At 58.0% G+C, this 20,880-nt stretch overlaps 2 protein-coding genes across 4 annotated transcripts in view; both read left to right on the top strand.

Moving 5' to 3' along the window:
- Nucleotides 1-2,773, top strand: part of CARD10 (caspase recruitment domain family member 10) — a 26,670-nt gene extending 23,897 nt beyond the window's left edge. The window contains exons 18-21 of the mRNA XM_024761547.1: nt 511-669; nt 763-878; nt 1,359-1,471; nt 1,727-2,773. Coding sequence (XP_024617315.1) covers nt 511-669; nt 763-878; nt 1,359-1,471; nt 1,727-1,964 — 626 coding nt within the window. The 3' untranslated portion in view covers nt 1,965-2,773. The remainder of the gene's footprint in view (nt 1-510; nt 670-762; nt 879-1,358; nt 1,472-1,726) is intronic.
- A 2,833-nt stretch (nt 2,774-5,606) lies between these two features.
- On the top strand, nt 5,607-20,200 carry MFNG (MFNG O-fucosylpeptide 3-beta-N-acetylglucosaminyltransferase). Of its 3 annotated transcripts, none has more exons than XM_024761521.1 (9): nt 5,607-6,088; nt 9,923-9,971; nt 10,394-10,496; nt 10,920-11,073; nt 13,833-13,918; nt 15,356-15,438; nt 15,794-15,959; nt 17,696-17,781; nt 19,231-20,200. In XM_024761521.1, exons 1-9 carry the CDS (start codon nt 5,834-5,836, stop codon nt 19,302-19,304), a joined length of 1,056 nt encoding a protein of 351 aa, XP_024617289.1. In that variant the 5' UTR covers nt 5,607-5,833; the 3' UTR covers nt 19,305-20,200. The 3 variants fall into 3 exon arrangements, with proteins under 3 accessions (XP_024617289.1, XP_024617290.1, XP_024617291.1); XM_024761523.1 differs by having other exon boundaries at nt 5,859-6,088; nt 9,923-9,981; XM_024761522.1 differs by lacking the exon at nt 15,356-15,438.
- Nucleotides 20,201-20,880: the final 680 nt, after the last annotated feature.

Here is a 20,880-nt window from a genome sequence, read left to right as displayed (position 1 = left end):
AAAAGCATGACCTGGGCTCTGAAAGGAGAGTTAACTGGGCCACCCCAGGGCATGCAAAGGCCCTGTGACTAGAGCTGCTGAGCTGTGAGGCAGGAATGGAGTCTGTTGTGAGGGGGCGCGTGGCTCGCTGCTTCTCCAGGCCCCGGCAGGTCTGGCTCACCCACGTGGAGGATGTAGCTTTCTCCCTGAGAGTTGTGGGAGTCACTGGTACGTTGAAAGCAGGGGAGTTACAGGATCTGACCTCAGTTTTAAAGCGTCCCTGCAGCTGCTGAGAGGATAATGGCCTGTAGGGGACAAGGGTGAGGCAGGGGATGGGGCGGAGCCTCCTGCGAGGGTCCCAGGTCCCAGCGAGGGAGGGGCCAGCTCTGCTGTGTGTAGGAGGAGCAGCAGGGCTTAGGAAGGGAAAAAAGTTCGGGGCCTTGAGAGTATCGAGGGGACTGGCTGCCCCAGGAAAGAGGAGCTGGGGCCCTGCCTGCACCCCCATCTCTTCACACTGCCTTCCCTGCCCAGAGCCAGAGCGGAGCCTCAAACCCTATAGCCTGGTACGGCCCCTGCTGGTTTCTGCCCTGCGGCCCGTGGTGCTCTTGCCTGAGTGCCTGGCGCCCAGGCTCATCCGCAACCTCCTAGACCTGCCCAGTTCCCGGCTGGACTTTCAAGTGTGCCCAGCAGGTGAGCCTGCACGCCCGGAGAGGGGAGGGCTGGGTGGCACCCTGGGGCAGCCAGGCCCACTGGCCCTTCGTTCCTACCTTTCCCTGCGTGCAGAAAGCCTCTCTGGGGAGGAACAGTGCACATCGTCAGCGCCCGGAGCCCCCAAGGCCCAACCTGCCACCCCTGGGCTGGGCAGCAGGATCCGTGCCATCCAGGAGTCTGTCGGGAAGGTCGGTGCTTGGGGTGGGGCGGGGGGGGTGCCCTCTGGGCCCAAGAGCAGAGCCTGAGTGCACGCCTGTGCCGCTCAGTTGCAGAGTGACCCTGGGCAAGTCCCTTTCCTTCCGTGGGCCTGTTTCCTCACCTGTGAGATGGGTGGCCTGGGGCAGTCGACCTCATGTGGGTCACCCTGGAGAATTTGGCTGACACATTTCACCTGTTTGTCTTTGCCTTCAAACTTGCCTCTTCCCTGGGAGCTGGGGCTGCCGGGGTCAGCTCCATCCTACAGATAGGGAGGCTGAGGTCCAGTGGGGGGAAGTGACTTATTTCCCTGGGTCTTGGCCCTTCCCCTCCAGTTCTTTCCTTGTTGCCAAGGTCCCCCTGGATGCAGAAGCAGGACCCTGTAGGGGGCTGTGTTATGGGGCCCAGTCAGGGGGCAGGGAGCCTAGGGTCTCTGGCCTGAGAGTAAAATGTAGCCTTGACCCCCGGAGAAGAAGCACTGCCTGTTGGAGCTGGGTACTCGGGGCGTGCGGGAGCTGGTCCAGAACGAGATCTACCCCATCGTCATCCACGTGGAGGTGACTGACAAGAATGTCCGGGAAGTCAGGTGAGATGGGCCGGGAGGATGGGAAGGACCCCAGCGCTTCCCCCTCTTTGGGTGCCTGTGTCTCTGTCTCTGTCCTTCTCTCTCCATCTCTTCCTCTTCTCCATCTCTTTGCTTGCCTTCTGTCTCTCTCTCTCTGTCTCCCGCTGTCCATCCTCTCCCTCTGACTCTCCTATCTTAGTCTGTCCCTCTCTCTCTGTCTCACTGTCTATCTTTTTCCCCCACTCTGACCACCGCCCACCTTCCCTCTCTCGGCAGGGGTCTGCTGGGCCGGCCGGGCTGGCGGGACTCAGAGCTGCTGCGGCAATGCCGAGGCTCGGAGCAGGTGCTCTGGGGGCTGCCCTGCTCCTGGGTGCAGGTGGCGGCCCACGAGTGGGGCCACTCAGAGGAGTTGGCCAAGGTGGTGCGTGGCCGCATCCTGCAGGAGCAGGCCCGCCTCGTGTGGGTGGAGCATGGCAGCAGCAGAGGCGGCAGCGGCAGCAGCAGCGAGGCCTGAGGCGTCCCCTCCGATGCCTGTGCGTTCCTCACGCACTTCAGAAACGGCCCCCGGCGAGGACCCTGGTGTGTGCAGTGGAGCTGGGTCCTCCCCATCCTGAGCCTTCCTAGACCCTGGGACGCTCGGCGTGGGGCCCTTGGCTCTGGGCTCCGGGCTCTCTCACCCGGAGGAGCCCCCGGGGCAGAGCTCCCTCCCATCCCTGTACTTGCTGCTCTGGGCCTTCCCGTGGCCCCATGTCTCCACGGACCCATCTCATGGGTCTCATGCACACGTCTGTGTCCCCTCCCTCGTCGCTCACCTTGGAGCATCTGCGTTCTCACCCCTGTGCACTGGTTTGCACACCCAAGTTCCCATGGGGCCGGCTCGCGTCTGCCCCTCCCCCTGGCACACGAGGTCTCCGGGCTCCACAGCCTCTTCTGCTCACAGGAGCCCTGAGCCCGTCATGCGTGGTGCCCACCCGTCCAGCTCACATCTCTTGTGTATACCTCCACGGGGGCGTTGTGGCTTCCCGGGTCCGCTGTCTCCTGTGCCCCTCGTGTCTTCCTGTCACACGTGTGTCCGTGGTTCTCCCCTGTGTAAATATCATGCCCCCACCCCCGTGACCCTTGGGCACTGACCCGCGTGTGTTCCTGGTGAGCACGCCCAGGACCGTGTTCTCACGGCGCCTGTACCCGGCCCTGCCTCCCGGAGGGACGGCCAGGGAGGGGGCCGGCTGCCCCGTTACCAGAATGTACAGCTCGTAGATTTTTAACGGGCCTTTTTCACTTAGAAGCTGCACATCATGGAGCATTAAACAGTTTGTCATAGAAGCTGGTGGCATTTTGCTTGCTTGCATCCCTGGCCGGGGGCCCCCTTTCCATCCCCCGCACTTGTTGCCACCACGAGCTCAGGTTGATACCAGCTTTCAGGTTCCCACTCTCCCATGGGGAGGGTCAGATTTCGCTCCTGACCCATCCCGGAGCTGCCTGCCATCTGTGCTGGCATCACCTTACCTGCCCCACAGATGGGCCACCCCTGCGCTCAGCTCTGCTCGTGTCTGATCGTCAAAGGAGTGTCCCCTGGAGTGGGGATGCCAAGCCAGCAGGGTGTGGTCTTAGGCTAAGGGGCCCAGCTGCTGACTAAGGGCAAACCCTCAGTGTATTACCAGGTCCCTGAAACTGCTTCACTGGACAGGATGATCACCTCCAATGGGAGAAATCGTGGTGGCCTTACTGCAGGAGGTGCTGCTTGAGCTTGCATTGTGGGATTCCTTTCTTCAGGAAGCACCTATTGGACTTACATGCCTATATGTTCTTGGTCCTCCTGTGACTGTCCTCAGTCGCAGTGATGAATTTGGGCAGGCTCCTAGGAGGTTTTTGGGGAGTGGGTGTACTAGGTGGAGGGAACCTCAAGAGCAAAGGCTCAGAGGCAGAAAATGGGTTGAGATTGGCCACCTGGGGAGTGGTGGGAAATGAGGCTGAGAAGTCCAAGTCCGGGAGTCGGGGGCTGCTTAAATTGGAGGCCAGGCTCAGACACCAACTCCGCAAAGCCTGCCTGATTCTCCCAGCCCTTGGGAATTCTCCTGGGCCATGCCAGGCTCTGCTTTGTGGCAGGATGGTGGGTCTCTGTGGGTGGCTCTGGGCTCCCTGGCCATGGAGACTGGGTCATGCTCATTTGGGTAAACAAACCTCCCCACTTCCTTGCTGTGTGCCTGGCCTAGTGCTTGGTCTATGGACATATGAGTCTGGGTGAAGATGCAGGAGCCCAGCAGCTGGTCCCATCTTAGGTGCCCTTTCTATGGGGGTGGAGAAGCCCACCAATTCTTTCATCGTCACCAAGTCTTATTTTTGTCCCCATCTGACAACTGAAAGTAAAGTTCAGAGAGGTGAAGTAACTTGCCCAGAGTCACACAGCTAGGGAGTGCCCCAATCGGGATTTGAACCCTGGTTTGTGTGGCATGAAGCACGGGCTCATCCCTTGGTGATGCCATTCTGAGAAGACAGACTGTGAAGGGGCCTGGCACGGGGCTGGCCCATAGAAGGGTGACTCAAAAGCGTTGCTCTTCCTTTCCCCTTCCTTTGTGGGGCTCATGCAATTCACCAGCCATCTGGTACTTTCTTGTGTTTAATTAACAAATATTGATTGAGCTCCTACCATGTGCCAGGCACTGTCCTAGGCACTGGGGATTCAGTGAATAAACAGAAATCCCTGCCCTGATATTCTCATGAGGAAGACAGACAATAAATAAAATGTACAGGATGTTGGAAGATGAAAAGTGCTATGGAGAAAACACAGCAGAAAAAGGGGCCTGCTGCGAAGGACGGGGGAGAAGGGATTCCAATTTAAATAAAGTGGTCTGGGAAGGCTTCACATAGAAGACATTTTTGTGTAAACTTGAAAGAGGTGAGGATGAGGTGTATGGATCTCTAGGGAGAGACCCAGGCAGGAACAGCATGTGCAAAGGTCCTGAGGTGGGTGTGTCCCTGAACTGGCCAGAAGCCCACTGGGTCTGGAGTGAGGAAGCAAGGGGAAGATGGTAGGATATGGGTTTGGAGGTAACAGGGCCCCCCTTACACAGGGCCTGTAGGCTGGTGTCTGATCTTTGACTTTTGTTCTGAGGGAGATGGGAGCCATCAGGGTTCTAGCGGAGGGAGGACAAGATATGAGTGACCTTGTACAAAACAAGACGGAGGTGGTAGCTGCAGAAGGTCCTCTGTCCACTGGCCTGGCTGGGAGAGAGGCAGCAATAAAGACTGCTGAGCAAGATGGGCTGCAGTGGGCCACAGCAGGACAGGCACCCCCAGGGGCCTCTGGTGGGCCAGACGAGGGCCAGCGACCTGGTTTCTACCTGGCTCTGTGGCTGAGCTGCTGGATCATCTTAGATCATTCTCAGCCTTATGTGCCCAGCTGTGAACTGGAAATAATTCTAACGCTGTTACGAAGACCAGAGGAACTGAGCTAACTACTGTGGGAGCCCCAGAGGCTGGGAGGCTTCCTGGAGGAGGGAACCCTTGAGCTGAGCCTTGAAGTCCAAATAGAATTAAGCCTGGTGGAAGGAACGTGGGTGAGGATGGTGGGGCCTGGCGAAGAGCATCCAGGGTGAGGGACAGCGTGAGCAAAAGCTGGGAGGCTGGACACCAGAAGATACTGGGTATTGAGTGAGCTTAGCCGGGGGTCTCTGGGGAGTGGGAAGGCTGGAGGGCCCCTCCCTTCCATCTGGCATGGAGGGGTTGCTTTTCTTTATTTTAAAATTTTTATTTATTTTAACATCTTTATTGGAGTATAATTGCCTTACAATGGTGTGTTAGTTTCTGCTTTACAACAAAATGAATCAGTTATACATATGTTCCCATATCTCTTCCCTCTTGCGTCTCTCTCCCTCCCACCCTCCCTATCCCACCCCTCCAGGCGATCACAAAGCACCGAGCTGATCTCCCTGTGCTATGCGGCTGCTTCCCACTAGCTATCTACCTTACGTTTGGTAGTGTATATATGTCCACGGCATGGAGGGGTTGTTGTTGCCCCCACCCCCCCTGCAGCAGCGGGCAGGGCCGGGCTGTTCCTTCCGCCGGTGACACTTTTTCAGCCACCTCTGGGCTCCCCTGGGCCGGCCCCGCCCCTGGGCTGCCCTGGAGGCAGGGGCGGGGCCAGGCGCCCCAGAGCCGGCAGTGGGAGGGCGGGCCCGGGAGCAGGTGGAGGGCTGGCGGCAGCGGCAGCGGGGCTGCCATGGCTCGGCCTCCGGGTCCAGAGCACCGACTCCCAACTCTCCCCTCCTGGCCTGCCCCCCATGCCTGGCAGACCTTTGCCTTTGCCGGGGCTCCCGCCTGACCAGCCTCCCCTCCCCGTCTGGTTGGGATTTGGGGGCTGAGCCGTCTGGGGTCCCAGGGCCAATGCAGTGCCGGCTCCTCCGGGGCCTGGCTGGAGTCCTCCTCACTCTTCTGTGCATGGGGCTCCTCTCCCTACGGTACTACTCAAGCCCATCCCCGCAGGGCGTGCCGGAGACCCCCGGGCTGAGCCCGCCAAGCCCTCGGCCCCCGGAGCTGCAGCTGCACGATGTCTTCATCGCAGTCAAGACAACCCGGGCCTTCCACCGCTCCCGCCTGGAGCTGCTGCTCGACACGTGGGTCTCCAGGACCAGGGAACAGGTGACAAGCGGGTGACTGCGGGCCGCAGGAGTGGCCTCTGGTCTGAGGGACTCACAGAGGACCTTCTACCGAGCTGGGGTCCCTGGCGGCCTCGAGGGAGAAGCTGCTCACCCACCTGCCCCACCTGGGCTGTGTTCTCGCTCCTTCCTAGGAGGACCGGGGGCTCCTGCGGCCCTGACTGTGTCCCTTGCTGGCCCCAGAGCCAGGTGCTTCTCAGGCCCACTGCTTCGTTTCTTTTGGGGCCAGGCTGGGCCCGTACCCCGGGCTCCTGGGTCCCTTCTGGGGGGTGGTCCCTCTATTCCCTGGTTGTCCTGGCACAGGTTCCGTTCCTGCCCACCCTGGCCCAGCCTGGCATCGGGGGCAATGGGGGGTGTTGGGCAGCTGCGACAGAGGCCCCCGAGAGGTCCTGACTCTGACATGCGCCCAGGCCAGCCCGCCCCCTGTCCAGGCCCTGGGTGCTGTCCTTCTGCCCTGGCTGTGAGCGTGGAGCACAGGGACTGAGCCGCTGAAGAGGGGACAGTCTGGGGGGGTGGGGCTGTTCGGGGAGAGCGGCAGGGGGCATCCTTTCAGAACTCCTGAGAGCCCTGCCCCCACGCCTCTGCGGCCCAGGGTGTGCCCAGGGCGGTGGCACCTCATCTCCTGTGCTCCGTTTCCTGCGGGGCACTTTCCAAGCGAGGGAGGCGGGGCGTGTGCTGTGATGATGGCGGCTGAGGTCGTGGTGGGCGAGAGGTCAGGGCAGAGGTCTGCCTGGCGTGTGGGACTGTGTGTGTGTGTGTGTACACCCGCGTGCATGCTCACCTGCACGGAGCCAGTGTCAGTGTTAGATGTGCCGTGACTAGAGGCGTGTGTGCCACAGGGCTGCGTGGCTTCTGTCGTTCTGGGGCGGTGGCTGTGACACGCCGAGTCCCTTCTGGCTCTTGCCCTCCTCACATCCAGTGCCCTCCTCAAGCAAAGTCAGTGATTCGGGGGTGCTGGGAGTCATCCCTGGGGGAGGGAGATTCTCACACACACACACGCACACGCACACACACACACACACACACACACACTGTCCCCACTTCGGCTCAGTGGAAGTGACGAGCCTTCGGAGGGGGTTGGGGGCTCCTGGAGACCAAGGAGCGGGGAGGCGGTGCCTGGAAGAGGCCAGGGCCCCCTGGGGAGGGGGCACCCCTGCCCTGACTTCCTAGCACCCTGGATTAACCCTTTCCTTGCTGTACCCCCAGCACCCCAGGCTCTTCCCTGGGGCTCCGCACAGCTTCTCTGGTTCCACTTGCGGAAGTCGCCAAGCCTGGCCCTCCCCGCAGACCTTCCTGTTTATGGTGCTGTGTCTGTGTGTACCCGGGAGCATGGCCTCACGTGGTCAGAGGCCCTTTCCTGTCTCGTCTCGATCACTATGGTGGTGTGCTTGCTCCGGATGAGGAAACTGAGGCCAGAGAGGAGGAAGTGCTTGCCCCGAAGGCCTGAGGGGGCAGAGCCCAGTAGGAGCCGGCTGCCATCTCCCGCTGGGGCCCCTCCTTCTCTGCTGAGACCCGGGATCCCAGAGCTGCCTAGTCACTTGGGCCTCCAGCCTGGGTGTCTGGGCCTGGCAGGACCAGGCCGGCAGAGGAGAGGCAAGCAGCCCCCCGCTGTGCCCTGAGCTCAATCCCAGATGCTAACCAGGCAGCCAGAGGGAGTGCCTGACGGCTGCCCAGCGTCTGCTCAGCATATCGGGTTCATCGCCCTCTGGAACCTTCACGATAACCCGAGTGGTAGCTATTGACATTCTCAGTTTACAGGTGAGGAAACTGAGCAAGGTTAAGCAGAGGTAGGAGATGAATTCACTCAGTTGGACACTCCCACCCCACCCTCCCCACCCCTGCCCCTAGCACAAGGGGCAGAGTCTAGAAATCTTGTCCTTTAAGGCAGGGTTGAAAAAAGGAAAGATACTCAGAGGAAGAGGAGAGGAGACAGAGAGACCCACTCTTGCCACTGCATCTGGGCCCCCTTCGTTTCCACCCTTTGGCTCATCTCTTCCTGTGACCTTGGCCAAGGCCTTCCACCGTTCAGCCTCAGCTTCCCCAGCCACACAGGGCAGGAGGGTCTCGGAGCCTCTTTCAGCTCTGCTATCGGCAGCGGTCCTGAGCTGGTTAACTCCAGGGCTGGGCACCCGCCCCAGCTGGTTAAGGCAGCCGGGTGGCAGGTGGGCCTTTGTGGTAGCGAGCTGGGGCTCGTGTGGGGCCTTTGTCCCAGGCAAAGGGGGTGGGCTCGGGGGAGGCACGTTTTGTGATTCGGGGAGGGGTCTTCCTCTTCCCCACAGTCCTCGAGGAGGGCGGGTAGGGGATGGGGGAGGAACAATGGCCCCACATCTCCCCTCCTCTGCAGCAGATGGCCCCCGGCCACCCCTCCCCTGACCCCAGCAGGCTGTCTGTCCCTTTGTTCTCCCGCGAGGTTTTAACCATTGTCAGAGTCCCTCCTGGAACAAATCAAATGCAACCTTCAGCTCGAGGAGACTACCCGCCGCTCTGTGCCGACCTCAGGATTCCCAGGGACCGAAACACCAGCCTCATGAGGCACCCTGCTCAGCCCCCGGGCCCTGCTCCCTTCCGCCTCCCCCCTCCGCTTCATTCACAGGCATTCCCTGGCCCATTTGGCCCACGCTCCAGACTTGAGAGAGTTCCGCTATCTGGGTGACTGTTTGGTGGCAAAAGTTTGCCAGGGAGCAGGGCAAGAAAGGTCGGACTTATTTTACAGGCTCCCCCGGGGGCTGTGTTGAAAACAGACTTGGGGTAAGGCAGGACAGAGCAGGGAGAGCAGGGAAAAGGTGACTGCAGCAAAACGGGCAGGAGGTGACGAGGGTGGGCTGGATCGAGTGCTGGCCGTGGAGGCTGGAGGGAGAGGGTGCACCCTGGGCAGTTTGAAAGTTGGGTGGACAGAATTTGTTGACAGACTGGATGTGGGTGTGAGAGAAAGAGAGGAGGCACGGTGACCCCAAGGTGTTGGGTTCCAGCAAGATGGGGAAGAGTGAGAGGAGCCCAGGTCCGGGGGTGCTTGGGTGCTCGGTGTTGTCGCCCTCAGTCTGAGGTGCCTGCTAGACCCCCAGGGAAAAGTCTGGCTGTAGTGGGAGTTGAGGGCGGGGAGAGGTCCTAGCTCTCCTCCTGCCAACCGCACCGCCTTGCTCCATCACTTAGCTTCCGTTTTGCCGTCTGCGAAGCGGACAGATCATAACCCCTGTCTGGAGGTTTAGTGAGGTCATGGGGGACCAGGTGTATGAATGCTGTTGGTGGGTCACCTCTCCTACCTGGCAGATGTGTAGGGGCCCCGACAGTTGCCCAGGGAGTTTGCGTGGCTGTGAAAGTCATGACCGTCTCTCTAAGTAGTTTGGTGTCCTAGTGTGTGGGTCTGTCTACTGAACAAGTGTTTAGGGTTCTGTATATGTGGAGGGGCCAAGCGGGACTGTGATGTGTGTGTGTAATATGATGTGTGATGTGTGTGCATGATGTGATGTGTGTGTGGTTGATGAAGGTGTGATTCTGCTAAGGGTGTGTGACTCTCGTAGGGACCCTGTGGGTGCTGGTCTGTAAGGGGGCTGAGTGTGAGACTGATGGGCTGGTGTATACCGCGAAGTTGTACAAAAGCTGGGTTTTGTGTGTGTTGTATGGGGGTGGTGGGTTGGGTAGTTGAGAAAGTCATGTTGTCCTAAAGGAGCGTGTGACTGTGAGAGGGGTGTGTGTCCATCACTGAAGGAGGACAGAGGTCTGCCATGTGTGTATCCACCTGGACTTGGCTGTGGTGGGCTGTGGGCTGCCCGGGACTCTCCTTGGCCAACCCCAGTCCTGATTCCTTTCTCCTTCCTAGACGTTCATCTTCACCGACAGCCTGGATGAAGGCCTCCAGGAGAGACTGGGTAACTCTGGGTGGGTTGGGGGCCCCTCGGCTGTTGCCAGGGAAAGCTGGGGTGGCTGTCCACTGGCCTGGGGTTCCCCAGGAAACACGGCTGCCCACCCTTGTCACAGGGGGATTCCCCTTTTGCCCAGGACGGGAGCAGGCTTCTTCCCTGGAAACGGGTATGGGTGTGGGGAGGGACTGTGCTAGACAAGACCCTGGACACCTGGGTCCCAGCCCGGCCTACTACTGTCCATTAGCTCCAGGGTCCTGGGCAGGTCAGCACCCCCCCCCCACCCCGACTTCAGCTTCCCCATATGTAAAATGGGACTGGATGCACTGCTCCAGGCTTCCTGAGGCCCCGCCTTCCTCTGCATTCTCACACTGTGTAGGGCTGTTGGGAGGAGCTGGGCAGGGGCCCCTGACCTGTCCTCCCTTCTTCAGGGTCCCACCTCGTGGTCACCAACTGCTCTGCGGAGCACAGCCACCCTGCCCTGTCCTGCAAGATGGCTGCTGAGTTTGATGCCTTCTTGGCCAGCGGACTGAGGTGAGTTCACCTTGGTCTTTGGGGGCAGGCGTGACCTTTGCCTCGGGCCAGTTCCTAAATGAGGTGTCTTGTCAAAAAAGTAAGGTTGTCCGGGCCCTGTGAATTTAATCACATGTAGGGCCTGCTGGGATCTGTCTCTGGACAGACAGATGGGATTCAAATTCTGCTGTTCACTGGCTGTGTGACCTTGGGCAAGTGTCTTAACCTTCCTGAGTCTTGGTTCCCACCTGTGAAGTGGGCACAACTTCCTCATGAGCTTACACCAGACGCTGCCTGGCACAGAACACACCAGTGCCTTCAGTGTTAGCCTCCCCCACCCCATAAGTCTGTTGACTTATTATGAGGGCGCAGGGCGGAGTCTGGCTGGCTGGCAGCCCTTGGGAACCCCCTCCAAGTTCACTGTCCCGCGTTCCATCCCCACAGGTGGTTCTGTCATGTGGATGACGACAACTATCTGAACCCGAGGGCGCTGCTGAAGCTGCTAAAAAGCTTCCCGTGGACCCGCGACGTCTACATCGGCCGGCCCAGCCTGAACCGGCCTATCCACGCTTCTGAGCCGCAGCCGAACAACCGCACGGTCGGTTCCCTCGCTGCCTCCTTTGTGCATTGGCCGCTGGCCCCGGGGGCGGGGCCATGCGGGGGCGGGGCTGTGGAGGGGTCCGGTGGGTTTTCTGGGTTTCAGATTTGGCTGCATCCGGGTGTGTCAGGGCTGGTGGCTTCGCCTGTGATCCTCAGTCTCCTCCTTTATGAAATGGGGAGATTGAGACAATGCAGGTAAGGCACAGAGACTGGCGCTTAGTAGGGCCTCGGCCACGGAGGAGCAGTGGCTCGTCCTGGTCACACAGTGAGCACGGGGGCGGTGAGTTGAGGCTTCCTGACTCCACGGCGGGGCTCCTAGCCACCTGGCATCACCATGTAGTTGTACGGATTGTTAAAATGCTGAATCCGCTGGGCCGGGTAGTAAACTGTGGCTGCCGGGAGCCCCTGAACCCTCCCCTCCCCTCCTCTCCTCTAGACACCCCTCCTCTTTCCAGATTTCACTAACCAGCAACTGAGTTGACACCTGGTACAACAGGGTTCCCAGCACCGGCTTCAGCTCCAGACCTGAATGGACAGGTTTAGGTCGCCAGATTTTGCCCCTAGGGCTCCCTTGGCCCCTGTGAAGAGTCAGGCCATGGGTCCCCCTCTCTAGACGTGGTGCCTGGAGAGGGAGCTGGGCCAGTTGTGGGGTTTTCTCCCTCCCAGGGTCACCATCTGCTTCACTAGGGAAACCAAGAGCAGGGAGCACAGAACCTTAATTACCTGCAGGTAATCAGCCTCTGAGCCCTAATTAAATCTTCCTGGGCCTTGGGGGAGCGTGTGTGAGCGAGCTGATGCCAGGTGAGCCGCGGGGTCTTCCAGACTCCCACACCTCCTCACCCCCGACCTAAGGGTTTGAGAGCTCCGCTCTGGAACCTGACCCCCCGGGTTCACTCACCAGCCCTGCTTTGCTACCTCCTGGCTTTGTGACCTTGAATGAAGTCACCTCACCTCTCTGTGCCTTGGTTTCCTTATCTGTAAAATCAGTGAAAACAGTCACTACCTCATAGGGCTGTTGTGAGCAAAAAAAGAATTAAATGCGGTCATCTATCCAAGGGCTTGGAACGGGATCTGCCACGTGGTGGACACCAGAGAGTGTTATCAATCAGTACCCGACTCAGCACAGCCTCATCTCTGAGCTGTGTTCTTCCTGTGCTGGCTCGGGACACACCCAGTCCCCGGCCTCACAACGTGCATGAACGCCCTCCTTGTCAGACACCCCACCAGCGGGATCCCAGGACTCGCTCCAAAGTGTCCCGGTCTGTTAAGACCCTGGCACCCCCCAGGGTGGGACAGCAAAGGGGGCAAGGGCTCGGGCTTGGAGTCAGTCCCGGCTCTGGGACCTCAGTCAAGTGACCTCAGTGCCGTGCACCTTGGTCACCTCACCTGCAGCGCAGGGCTCTGCATAGTCAGTGCTCAGGGTTAGGCACTTGCATGGTCGCTGCCGACGTTGCTACAGTTCTCTGGGAGTGGAAGCCCTGCCCTCATTAATTCATTAAACAAGCATTTATGGGGCACCTCCTGTGTGTCAGGCCCTCAAGAAACCATTCATTCTGCCTGGTTGAAGCCCGACCTCTCTCTAAGAGGGCAGAGTTTCCAGAAGTAAGCTCGTAGATGTCTTTAGGAGGAGAACATGTCCTCTGGGCCAGGAGAACCACCGGATTTCAGACCTGGAGCCAATGTTGTACTCACAGGTGGCAAATCCGAGGTACAGAGAGGGGCAGGAACTTTCTTAAGGTTACACAGCTGTGCAGTGGAGGAGGCGGGGGCCCCTCCACTTTCCAGCTCCCTGCCCACGGCTCTTTTCTCACTGCTGCATCATGGGAGGTGACCCAACCCAATGCAACACGCATCAATGAAGCACCAACTCTGTACTTGGGAGAAGGTAACTTTAGGGCACTTGTCTGACCAAGAGATGATACAGCTGAAGAGGTTCAGTGTTTCTCAAAAGCCTTAAAGAAATTCATGGGTGAATTCACAGGTCCTCACAGAGGAGGTAGAAGAGGCCTTGGGCCATGGTGATGTTGGGTGAGGGCAGAAAGTGGTTTACACCCCAAAGGGGTGGTATTGGTTGCTGAGATTGAAATGCCAAGGGGTTTGCTGGCCTTAGGGGCTCACAGGCCTGCCTGCCCTTCTCTCTTTCCTCCACGAGACCTCATTCTCTCCTTTTGCAGAAAAGCTTTCTTGGCCCCAGGAGTTGGGAGTGGCGAGGCCAGTGTTCGTGGCCCGGTGTAGATGGCATAAGGATTACCTTTACTGGTGACCCTGTAAAAGCATCTCTCCCTCACAGCATATGGAACTCAGGCGAGGACTCTGATTGGCTGGCTGAGTCATGGGCCTGTTGCTGAGCCAGTCACTGGGTCAAAGGTGTGGTCTTGTGATCCGTCATTCCTGGGGCACCTGCCTGGATCTGTGACCTATGGGAGCAGGTGCTGTGTTGGGCGGCCCCTCCTGAACCACGTGGGGATGTTTCTCTGAGCACTGGGTGGACAAGTATGATATGTGTCCTCTTTAACTGAAATCCAGCCAGATTGGGGTCTAATTGTTGTCCCCATCATTCTTAAATAGCTATGTGACTTTGGGTCTCGGTTTCTTTATCTATAAAATGGGCATAATAATGTCAGGCTGTAGGAAGACTCTAGTGAGATGTGAAATAAAAAGTTTTGAGCCATGCTTGTTGGGGGTAAGGGGGGCCCTGGCTGTTGCCCCCACCCCAGGCTCACCCTACGTTTTGGCCCTCCCCATCTCTCCCCGCAGAGGCTGGTACAGTTCTGGTTTGCCACCGGGGGCGCCGGCTTCTGCATCAACCGCAAACTGGCTTTGAAGATGGCCCCATGGGCCAGGTAAGCAGAGACCTAGAGACTGGTGGAAGAGGTTGCGGGGGTGCAGAGAGGGGGTGTTGGCTGGTGTGTGGGTGGGGCCTTTGCAGCAGGAAGGGCTTGAGAGCGAGCTCAGGAGAAACTACCTCTCATTCCCGCTGCATCACAGAGTTACACAGTTAGTGGTGAGCAAGCCACCTGTCACCATGCCCTTGGGGGTACACCGCCTAGTGCATTCTGCCACACACAGGCAAGTTGTGTAATCTCCAGGAGCCTCAGTGCCCCCATCTGTAAAATGGAAATGGAACTGATAATACAATGGCCAGTTGTTGTTGTAAGGGTTAAATGAAAAAGTGTCTGGGCTGGCACCTGGCAGGAGCCCGGCAAACATTAGGTCCTGTTTTCAGCCCTCTTCTGACTGGTCACTGTCACAGGGGAGGTGAAGGCCAACTGGAGGGGCACTCAGAGGAGGGAGTAGGGCCTTCTGCTTGGGGAAAGGAGGGAAGGCTTCCTGGAAGAGGTGAAATTTGAGCTGGGATGGTCCTAGAGGGCTCAGACTGAGGGAGATCGTGGGAGTAGTGGAAGCCCTCAGTACCTGGTGGGGGTACTGATATTCTAGAGAGGACGTGGCCAAGGCCTAGCCTCTTGAGGTCTGCCGAGCAGGCTGTTATTAACAGACACATCAGTGTCGCTACCTTGAATTGAGGGTTGACTCTGAGCCAGGCCTGTGCTTTGCTAAGAGTATCACAGCCCCCAGGGAGGAAGGGGTGTTGGCCTTATTTCTACTTGGCTGAGGAAACTGAGGTGCTGAGAGGGTAAGCAAAGTAATTGGTTCAAGGTCACTCAGTGGCTGGGTTTGGCTCTAAGGCCTGCGTGCTTTGTCACTACACCAGCCTGCCGTGCCCTGCCCTGGACGGGAGGGGTCCTCTGGGGCCAGTTTTTGCCCTGGCTGGGAGCAGGAGTGCTGTCCTAGCATCTGTCGACAGCAGGCATGTACACACAACCAGGGGTCATCCCTGTGCCTGGGCTGCCCCCATCTAGGCTTCTGTCCACCTCTATGGTACATTCGTGTGAATTAGAAAAATGTACCCACTCTGGGGAGGTGCAGCCTGGGGAGGGGGGCAACGGCTGGGTTTCCGCACCCACTCGACCCCTCGGTCAGGCATCCTGCACAACGGGGCAAGCTGCTCCACCTGGCACCCCCGCGGCGTTCGTGGGGTACGCAGTCAGGTGACGCCCTTGCCTGGAACACTGCTCCTCCCCTGCTCGGCACCTGGCTGACTCCAGCTCATCCTCTGTTTAAAAACTGCTACTGCCATGATTAAGTAAAGAGCAAAACAAAAGACTGCCGCATCCTCTGGGAATCCACCTTGTCCTCCCTGTGTCCCCACGCCTCGTGCTTCCCTCTGACTTAGTACCAGTCCTCTGAAATGACCTGCTCATCTATCTGTCTCCCTCCAGAATCGGGGCTGCTGTTGAGGGCAGGAAGCATTTCTTTCTCATCTCTTTGTCCTCAGCCTCTGTGTCATGGTGGCTGGCAGCAGGTAGATGCTCAAACTCAAGAATGAATGAATGAGTGAGTGAATGAATGAAAAGAAAGAGAGAGAAAGAAAGGATACATTTTTATAAAGGGCTGCATTTCACCTTTCCTCCACTTAATCCTCACAACAGCCTTGTGAGGGCAGGCCCATTATCATGCCCATTTCACAGAAGAGGAAACTGAGGCTCCCCGAAGCTTGTGACTTGCACAAGGCTACGCAGTATGCAAGAGGCAGATGCTAGAGCCAAGCTCTGTTTTCCCAGCTGGCCTGGGCGGAGGCAGGGTCTTCAGGGAGGCAGGGAGGGCTTTAGGTGTCGAGGGCCTTAGGCCAGTGGCTGCAGCATGACTGTGTCCCTCAGTGGCCCCCGCTTCGTGGACACATCTGCCCTCATCCGGCTGCCTGACGACTGCACTGTGGGCTACATCGTCGAGTGCAAGCTGGGCGGCCACCTGCAGCCCAGCCCTCTCTTCCACTCCCACCTGGAGACCCTGCAGCTGCTCGGGGCTGCCCAGCTCCCAAAGCAGGTGAGCCAGCCTTGGGGCAGGTGGCACTGGGGAAGGTGCTTGTGGGGGCTCTCCCCTATTGATGGAGAAACTGAGGCCCAGGGTGGTAAAGGATCCCCTTGAGGGCATGCAGTGACTCAGCTCTCTCCACCTCTAACCCTCAAGGGTCTGCATTTATGATGCTAAAATTATTTGATCTGGTTCCCAAATGCCAGCTGGAGGGACCTGCACACATGAGATGAAGCTCGTCTTGAGGTTCAGACCACCCAGCTCGCCACAGGCTACCTCCTTCCCTGTCTCCTCTCTTCAACCTCCCATCCTCCCCGCACCCTCTGAAGGGGCCAGTCCTTTTCAACCGCCTATCGGCAGCCCTCTCCTTCACCAAAGCTTACCCGTCTACTGATTGCTGCTTTTCCTTCTCACCCAGGTGTCACTGGGAAGGACCAGGTCTTCAGTAGGGACATCCAAGTGTAATGTCAGGCTGGGGGAGGGGTAGGGACCCGTCCCACCACCTGGCAAGGAATGACTGCTGAGGTCCAACTGGCTCTGCCTTGCAGACATGCCCTCCAACTCATGGGTTTCCAGCCCCGTAGGGCGTCCTGGCTGGGAGGCCCCTGGGATCTTCTGCCTCATGGTGTGAGTGAGTCAGAGCCCTTTTGGCTGCAAGTGACAGAGAGGCAACAGACTAATTAAACAGAATTCGCGTACCTGAGAAGCTGAGGGCTTGGCCTGACTTGCTAGATCTGGCAGGGTCTGGGTACTCAGACCCTGTCCCCTCTCTCATGTGCCCTCCCCCATGTTGGCCTCATTCTCAGGCAGGCTCAGCCCTCATGCTGGCAAGGCGGCAGCCCCTGGTTTCCACCCCACCCATGGGAAGAGAGCTCCTCCTTCCACCAGATCTCAGGACTGGTGCTCATTGGTCACATGGCCCACTTGGGTCACATGACCTGTCTCCTACCAGTGCCTAGAGTTAGAGTTGATTGGCCAGACCTAGAAGGGGGATGCAGATTGGTCCCATTAGGATCACAGCCAGGAAAGAGGGGCAGATTTTGGACGGCCAAAACCAGGGCACCCTAAAGGTGGGGTTTTCAGATCCCCCGCTGTGCCAGGCACCACACTGGGGCCTTAACTTCTTGAACTCTCTGCTTGCCCACAGCATTCACGTGGGGGTGAGTCCTAATGTTATCCCCATTCTACAGATGGAGAAACTGAGGCCCAGAGAGTGGAACTAACTGTGGCACACAGCTAGTAGAGGACAGAGAGGGATTTGAACCCTGCTTGGGTGGCCCCTTAGCCCACAGTCTTTAACCACTGTGCTTGGCTGCCTCTTGACGGGTGTCATCATCCTGTATCCTCATTTCTCGTGGAGTGACCTTAGGCTCCGGGTGGAGACGGATTGCCCAGGCCCTAGAGTGGGTCTCAGGAAACCTCCGTTCAGGCATGCAACTTTCTGGAAAGGTGCTTTCCCGCCTTGAGCCTCAGTTTCCCAATCTGTAGATGAGGGAATCGTTCCAGCCTCCCTAGTAAACTGGACCGTTGGCGGCACAAATGGGATTATGGTCAAAGGGGAGTGGGGTGGGGCCCTCAGCGGAACACCCATTACTGACGGTGGAATTTCAGGTACAGAGGAGTGCTTTTCGTGCCCCTCAAAATGCCTTCTGTGCCTTCTCTGTTTCTGCCCAAATGCTGCCCCCTTGTGGGGTCGCCAGTGGGACGCCCTGCGCCCTTCACTCTCTTCTCTGTGTCTCTCTGCGCAGGTCACCCTCAGCTATGGCGTCTTTGAGGGGAAACTCAACGTCATTAAGCTCCATGGCCCCTTCTCCCCTGAGGAGGACTCCTCCAGGTGGGTCTGGAGGCTGAAACTCTAGGATGGGAGGAGTGGGGCCTGCGTCCAGGCATCCAAAGATGGGGGAGCCAGGAGGGAGGGAAGTGAGAGAGGCCAGTGACTGACAGCGCAGAGCTGGGAGTGGAGGGAGTGGATTTCAGTGTCCGCTCTGTCACTGGCTTGCTGTGTGACCTTGGGCAGGTGCCTTGCCCTCTCTGGACCTTAGTTGCCCCATTTGTAACACAAGGAGGCTGAGCTATGTGGATCTGAAGGGCTCTCCCAGGCCTGATCCTCTGGGAGACTGTGAAAGACTGAGCTCTCTTCACTGAGCAAAGGAGATGCTCTAATGGAGGAGCTCCAGGCAGTCATGGGGAAATGAAAAGAAAATCTTTCTTAGGCTCTTTGTTTCTTTGATGATACTTTTCGGTGGATAGAGGGTTGGAATGGGGGCTAGAATGCCACTTAGGCACCTTCCAGTTCTGTCCCCAAAGACTCCCTGGGGGGATTAGGGCTGCTCAGCCCAGCCCCCTCCGTCCCACCCCCAGCCCCGATTGCTGTAGGGCAGCTCAGAGCACAGCCTGTGACACACTGTGGCAGGGGAGCAAGACCTGCTTAAGGAAGTAAAAGAAGCCAGTGTGACTGGAATGTGAGAGGAGAGAGGAGAGTAGAGTCAGATTCAGTTGGGGAGGTGGCAGGGAACACCCTCCCCCATGCCCCCAAAGGCCTTGTGGGCTCTGTCTGGACTTCGGATTTATCTGTAGGGTAATCCTTAGGGGAGCCAGCACTCCTGCCCCTGAAATTCTGCAGAGCTGTCTGGCTGGGGGCAGAGGAGTCACAGCTATCCCAAGGCTGCCGGGACCAGGGCTGTGTTGAACAAGTCGGGCATTACAAGGAGACAGAGTTTGGCTCAGTTTCTAAGAGGAAAGGAGCTGCCTTCTAATAGAGTGAGCTCCCCATCAGTGGAGGTGTGCAAGCTATGGCTATACTGCCAAGGCGTTTAAGAATTGGTGTTAAATTCTCTCAAAGCCTGAAGATTTAGAATCTAAAGGTTGCTACCTAATGGGGCTGGAGCCAACTGGGGACTCAGATATGTGCGGTCAGAGGGTGTGGCCTCAGCTGGGGCCTCTTCATGGTTTCTCGGGCTTTTGAAGTCTTTATAAACCAGCGGTTCTCAACCAGGGATCATTGGGCAACTCCCGCCCACGCCCCCCACTAAGGGACAGTTGGCAGCGTGTGGGGGCATTTTTGATTGTGAAGACTCAGGGTGCTTGCTGGCATCTAGTGGCTGGAGTCCAGGGATGCTGCCAAGTACCCTACAACGCACGGGACAGCCGCACAACAGAACCATCTGGCCCCCAGCGTTCATCGTGCTGAGGTGGACAAACCGTGCTCCAGAGCATCTCTGTGACGTGCTCCCCAGGAACCCGTGGGAGTGACCCGTCTTGTCCGTTTCTGGTCTCTCCACAGGTTTCGCTCCCTCCATTGTCTACTCTACCCGGATACTCCCTGGTGCCCACAGCTGGTGGCCCGATGAACCCTGAACCTCCGGGCAAAGGTTGAGCTGAAGCCTTTGGTTGCCCTTAGCCTCCCAGGCGGCCTTGAGGGCCCGTGGCAGTTCCTGTGTGGGCAGCAGTCCCTGGCAGGGCCTCTGTGGTGGGCAGGCCCAGGATTGGATGGTGGCTGGCGGTAAAGGCATCCCAAGCCCCTGGGAGGTGGGCTAGACAGCCCAGGACCAGGTGCACCATGTGAGGGCCAGAGAGGCCTCAGGGGCTGGACTTCATGGGCCTTGGGTGGCTGAACTGAACAAGGGTAGGGGTCCTTGAGCTGCTCGGGCTCAGGAGTCCTCACTCTCCAGAGAATTACCTGGGTCCCTTGGTGTGGTCAGAGCCCCCACCTCTGGTCCCTCAGTTACTCTCCCGGGGTCAAGCGCTGGGCCACCCACTCCTGGCTTCCTCGGCTGGATCCCCAGCCACCGAGGGGATGCAGGTGCAAGAAGGACAGAATCCAGGGTCTGCGGCAGACACTGTTATCGCTGACCAGTCTCCGGTCCCTGCTCCCCCCCGCCCCGATTTTGTTTGGAGCATCCGCATGTCCAGACCCAGTTGATGAATCAGACAGAACGGGTCCTAGCCAATCACGATGATCCTTTTGCTCACTTTCCCAGCTTCCCTTTCTGTTAGGAGCTACTATATGACCCAGCTCTGGCCAGAGCCAGAGCTCTGTCTGTTAGTGCAAATAAAGCAAAGCCAATAGAGAGGCTTCTGGGGAAGGTTTTGCAGCCCCAGACCCCATCTTCCTGCTGTGAATGTGGGTGTGATGTCTGGGTCTAGGGCAGCCACCTTGCTACCATGAAGGAAAGGCCAAGACAATCATCCACAGCTGTCCCTTCCAACATCTGGTTGTGTAAGAATATTAAACCCTTATTTGTTTAAGCCTCTCTTGGCTCAGTTTTCTGTTACGTGCAGCCAAAGTCCTTCCTGACCGAGGTAGGGTCTTTGATCTGTCTGTCGTAGTGGTGTTGATTTGGGTCCCTCGGCTAGACAGCCCTGCCCTACCCTTGCTGGCTGTGTGACCTTGAGGAATCCACTTGGTCTCTCTGGCCTGTTTGCTCATTTTATATATGAGAAAAGGAATACTTACCTCGCGGGTTGTAGGTGAAATGATGCAGAGTTTGTAAAGGGCACAGCATGGAGAAAGGAATGGCTCAGTGAACAGTGATGGAAGTAGCGTGTGCTGTGTCACTGCATGCCAGGGCATATAAGAGTGCCAATGTGCCGTACACCCTTCTATGCTCGTCTGTGCCTAAGGACATATGTGGGGTGTATGGATGTGTTTGTGCCTGTGTCACACCTGTGTGTGTGTGTGATGTGCACGCATGTGAATATCTGTGTGCTATGAGGTGCTGGTTTGCTGGGGACGCTTCTTCCTTTTATCTGTCTTCAGGGCCTGGGTTGGTGTGGCCAGAGAATCAAGGAGGGCTGAATGGTGCTAAGGGATTCAGCCTCTGGTATCAGATAAAAGGACACTTTGAGAGCCCAGGTAGGAGCTGAGTAGAGGTAAATGCCCTTAGAATTTCATGTCCCAAAGAGGTTGCATGACTGAATGAAAGTGCTCATG

This window comes from Neophocaena asiaeorientalis, unplaced genomic scaffold, assembly GCF_003031525.2.
Source record: "Neophocaena asiaeorientalis asiaeorientalis breed wild unplaced genomic scaffold, Neophocaena_asiaeorientalis_V1.1 scaffold473, whole genome shotgun sequence".
Taxonomy (NCBI): domain Eukaryota; kingdom Metazoa; phylum Chordata; class Mammalia; order Artiodactyla; family Phocoenidae; genus Neophocaena; species Neophocaena asiaeorientalis.
Note: the sequence above shows the minus strand (reverse complement) of the source record. Positions and strands in the feature narration are given on the sequence as shown.

Excerpts from the sequence above, each read along its gene's own strand:
- MFNG (XM_024761521.1), top strand. The coding sequence starts at position 5,834 with ATGCAGTGCCGGCTCCTCCGGGGCCTGGCTGGAGTCCTCCTCACTCTT. Across the intron at positions 6,089-9,922 it reads TCTCCAGGACCAGGGAACAG|ACGTTCATCTTCACCGACAG; the intron begins GTGACAAGCGGG and ends TCTCCTTCCTAG. Across the intron at positions 9,972-10,393 it reads AGGCCTCCAGGAGAGACTGG|GGTCCCACCTCGTGGTCACC; the intron begins GTAACTCTGGGT and ends TCCCTTCTTCAG.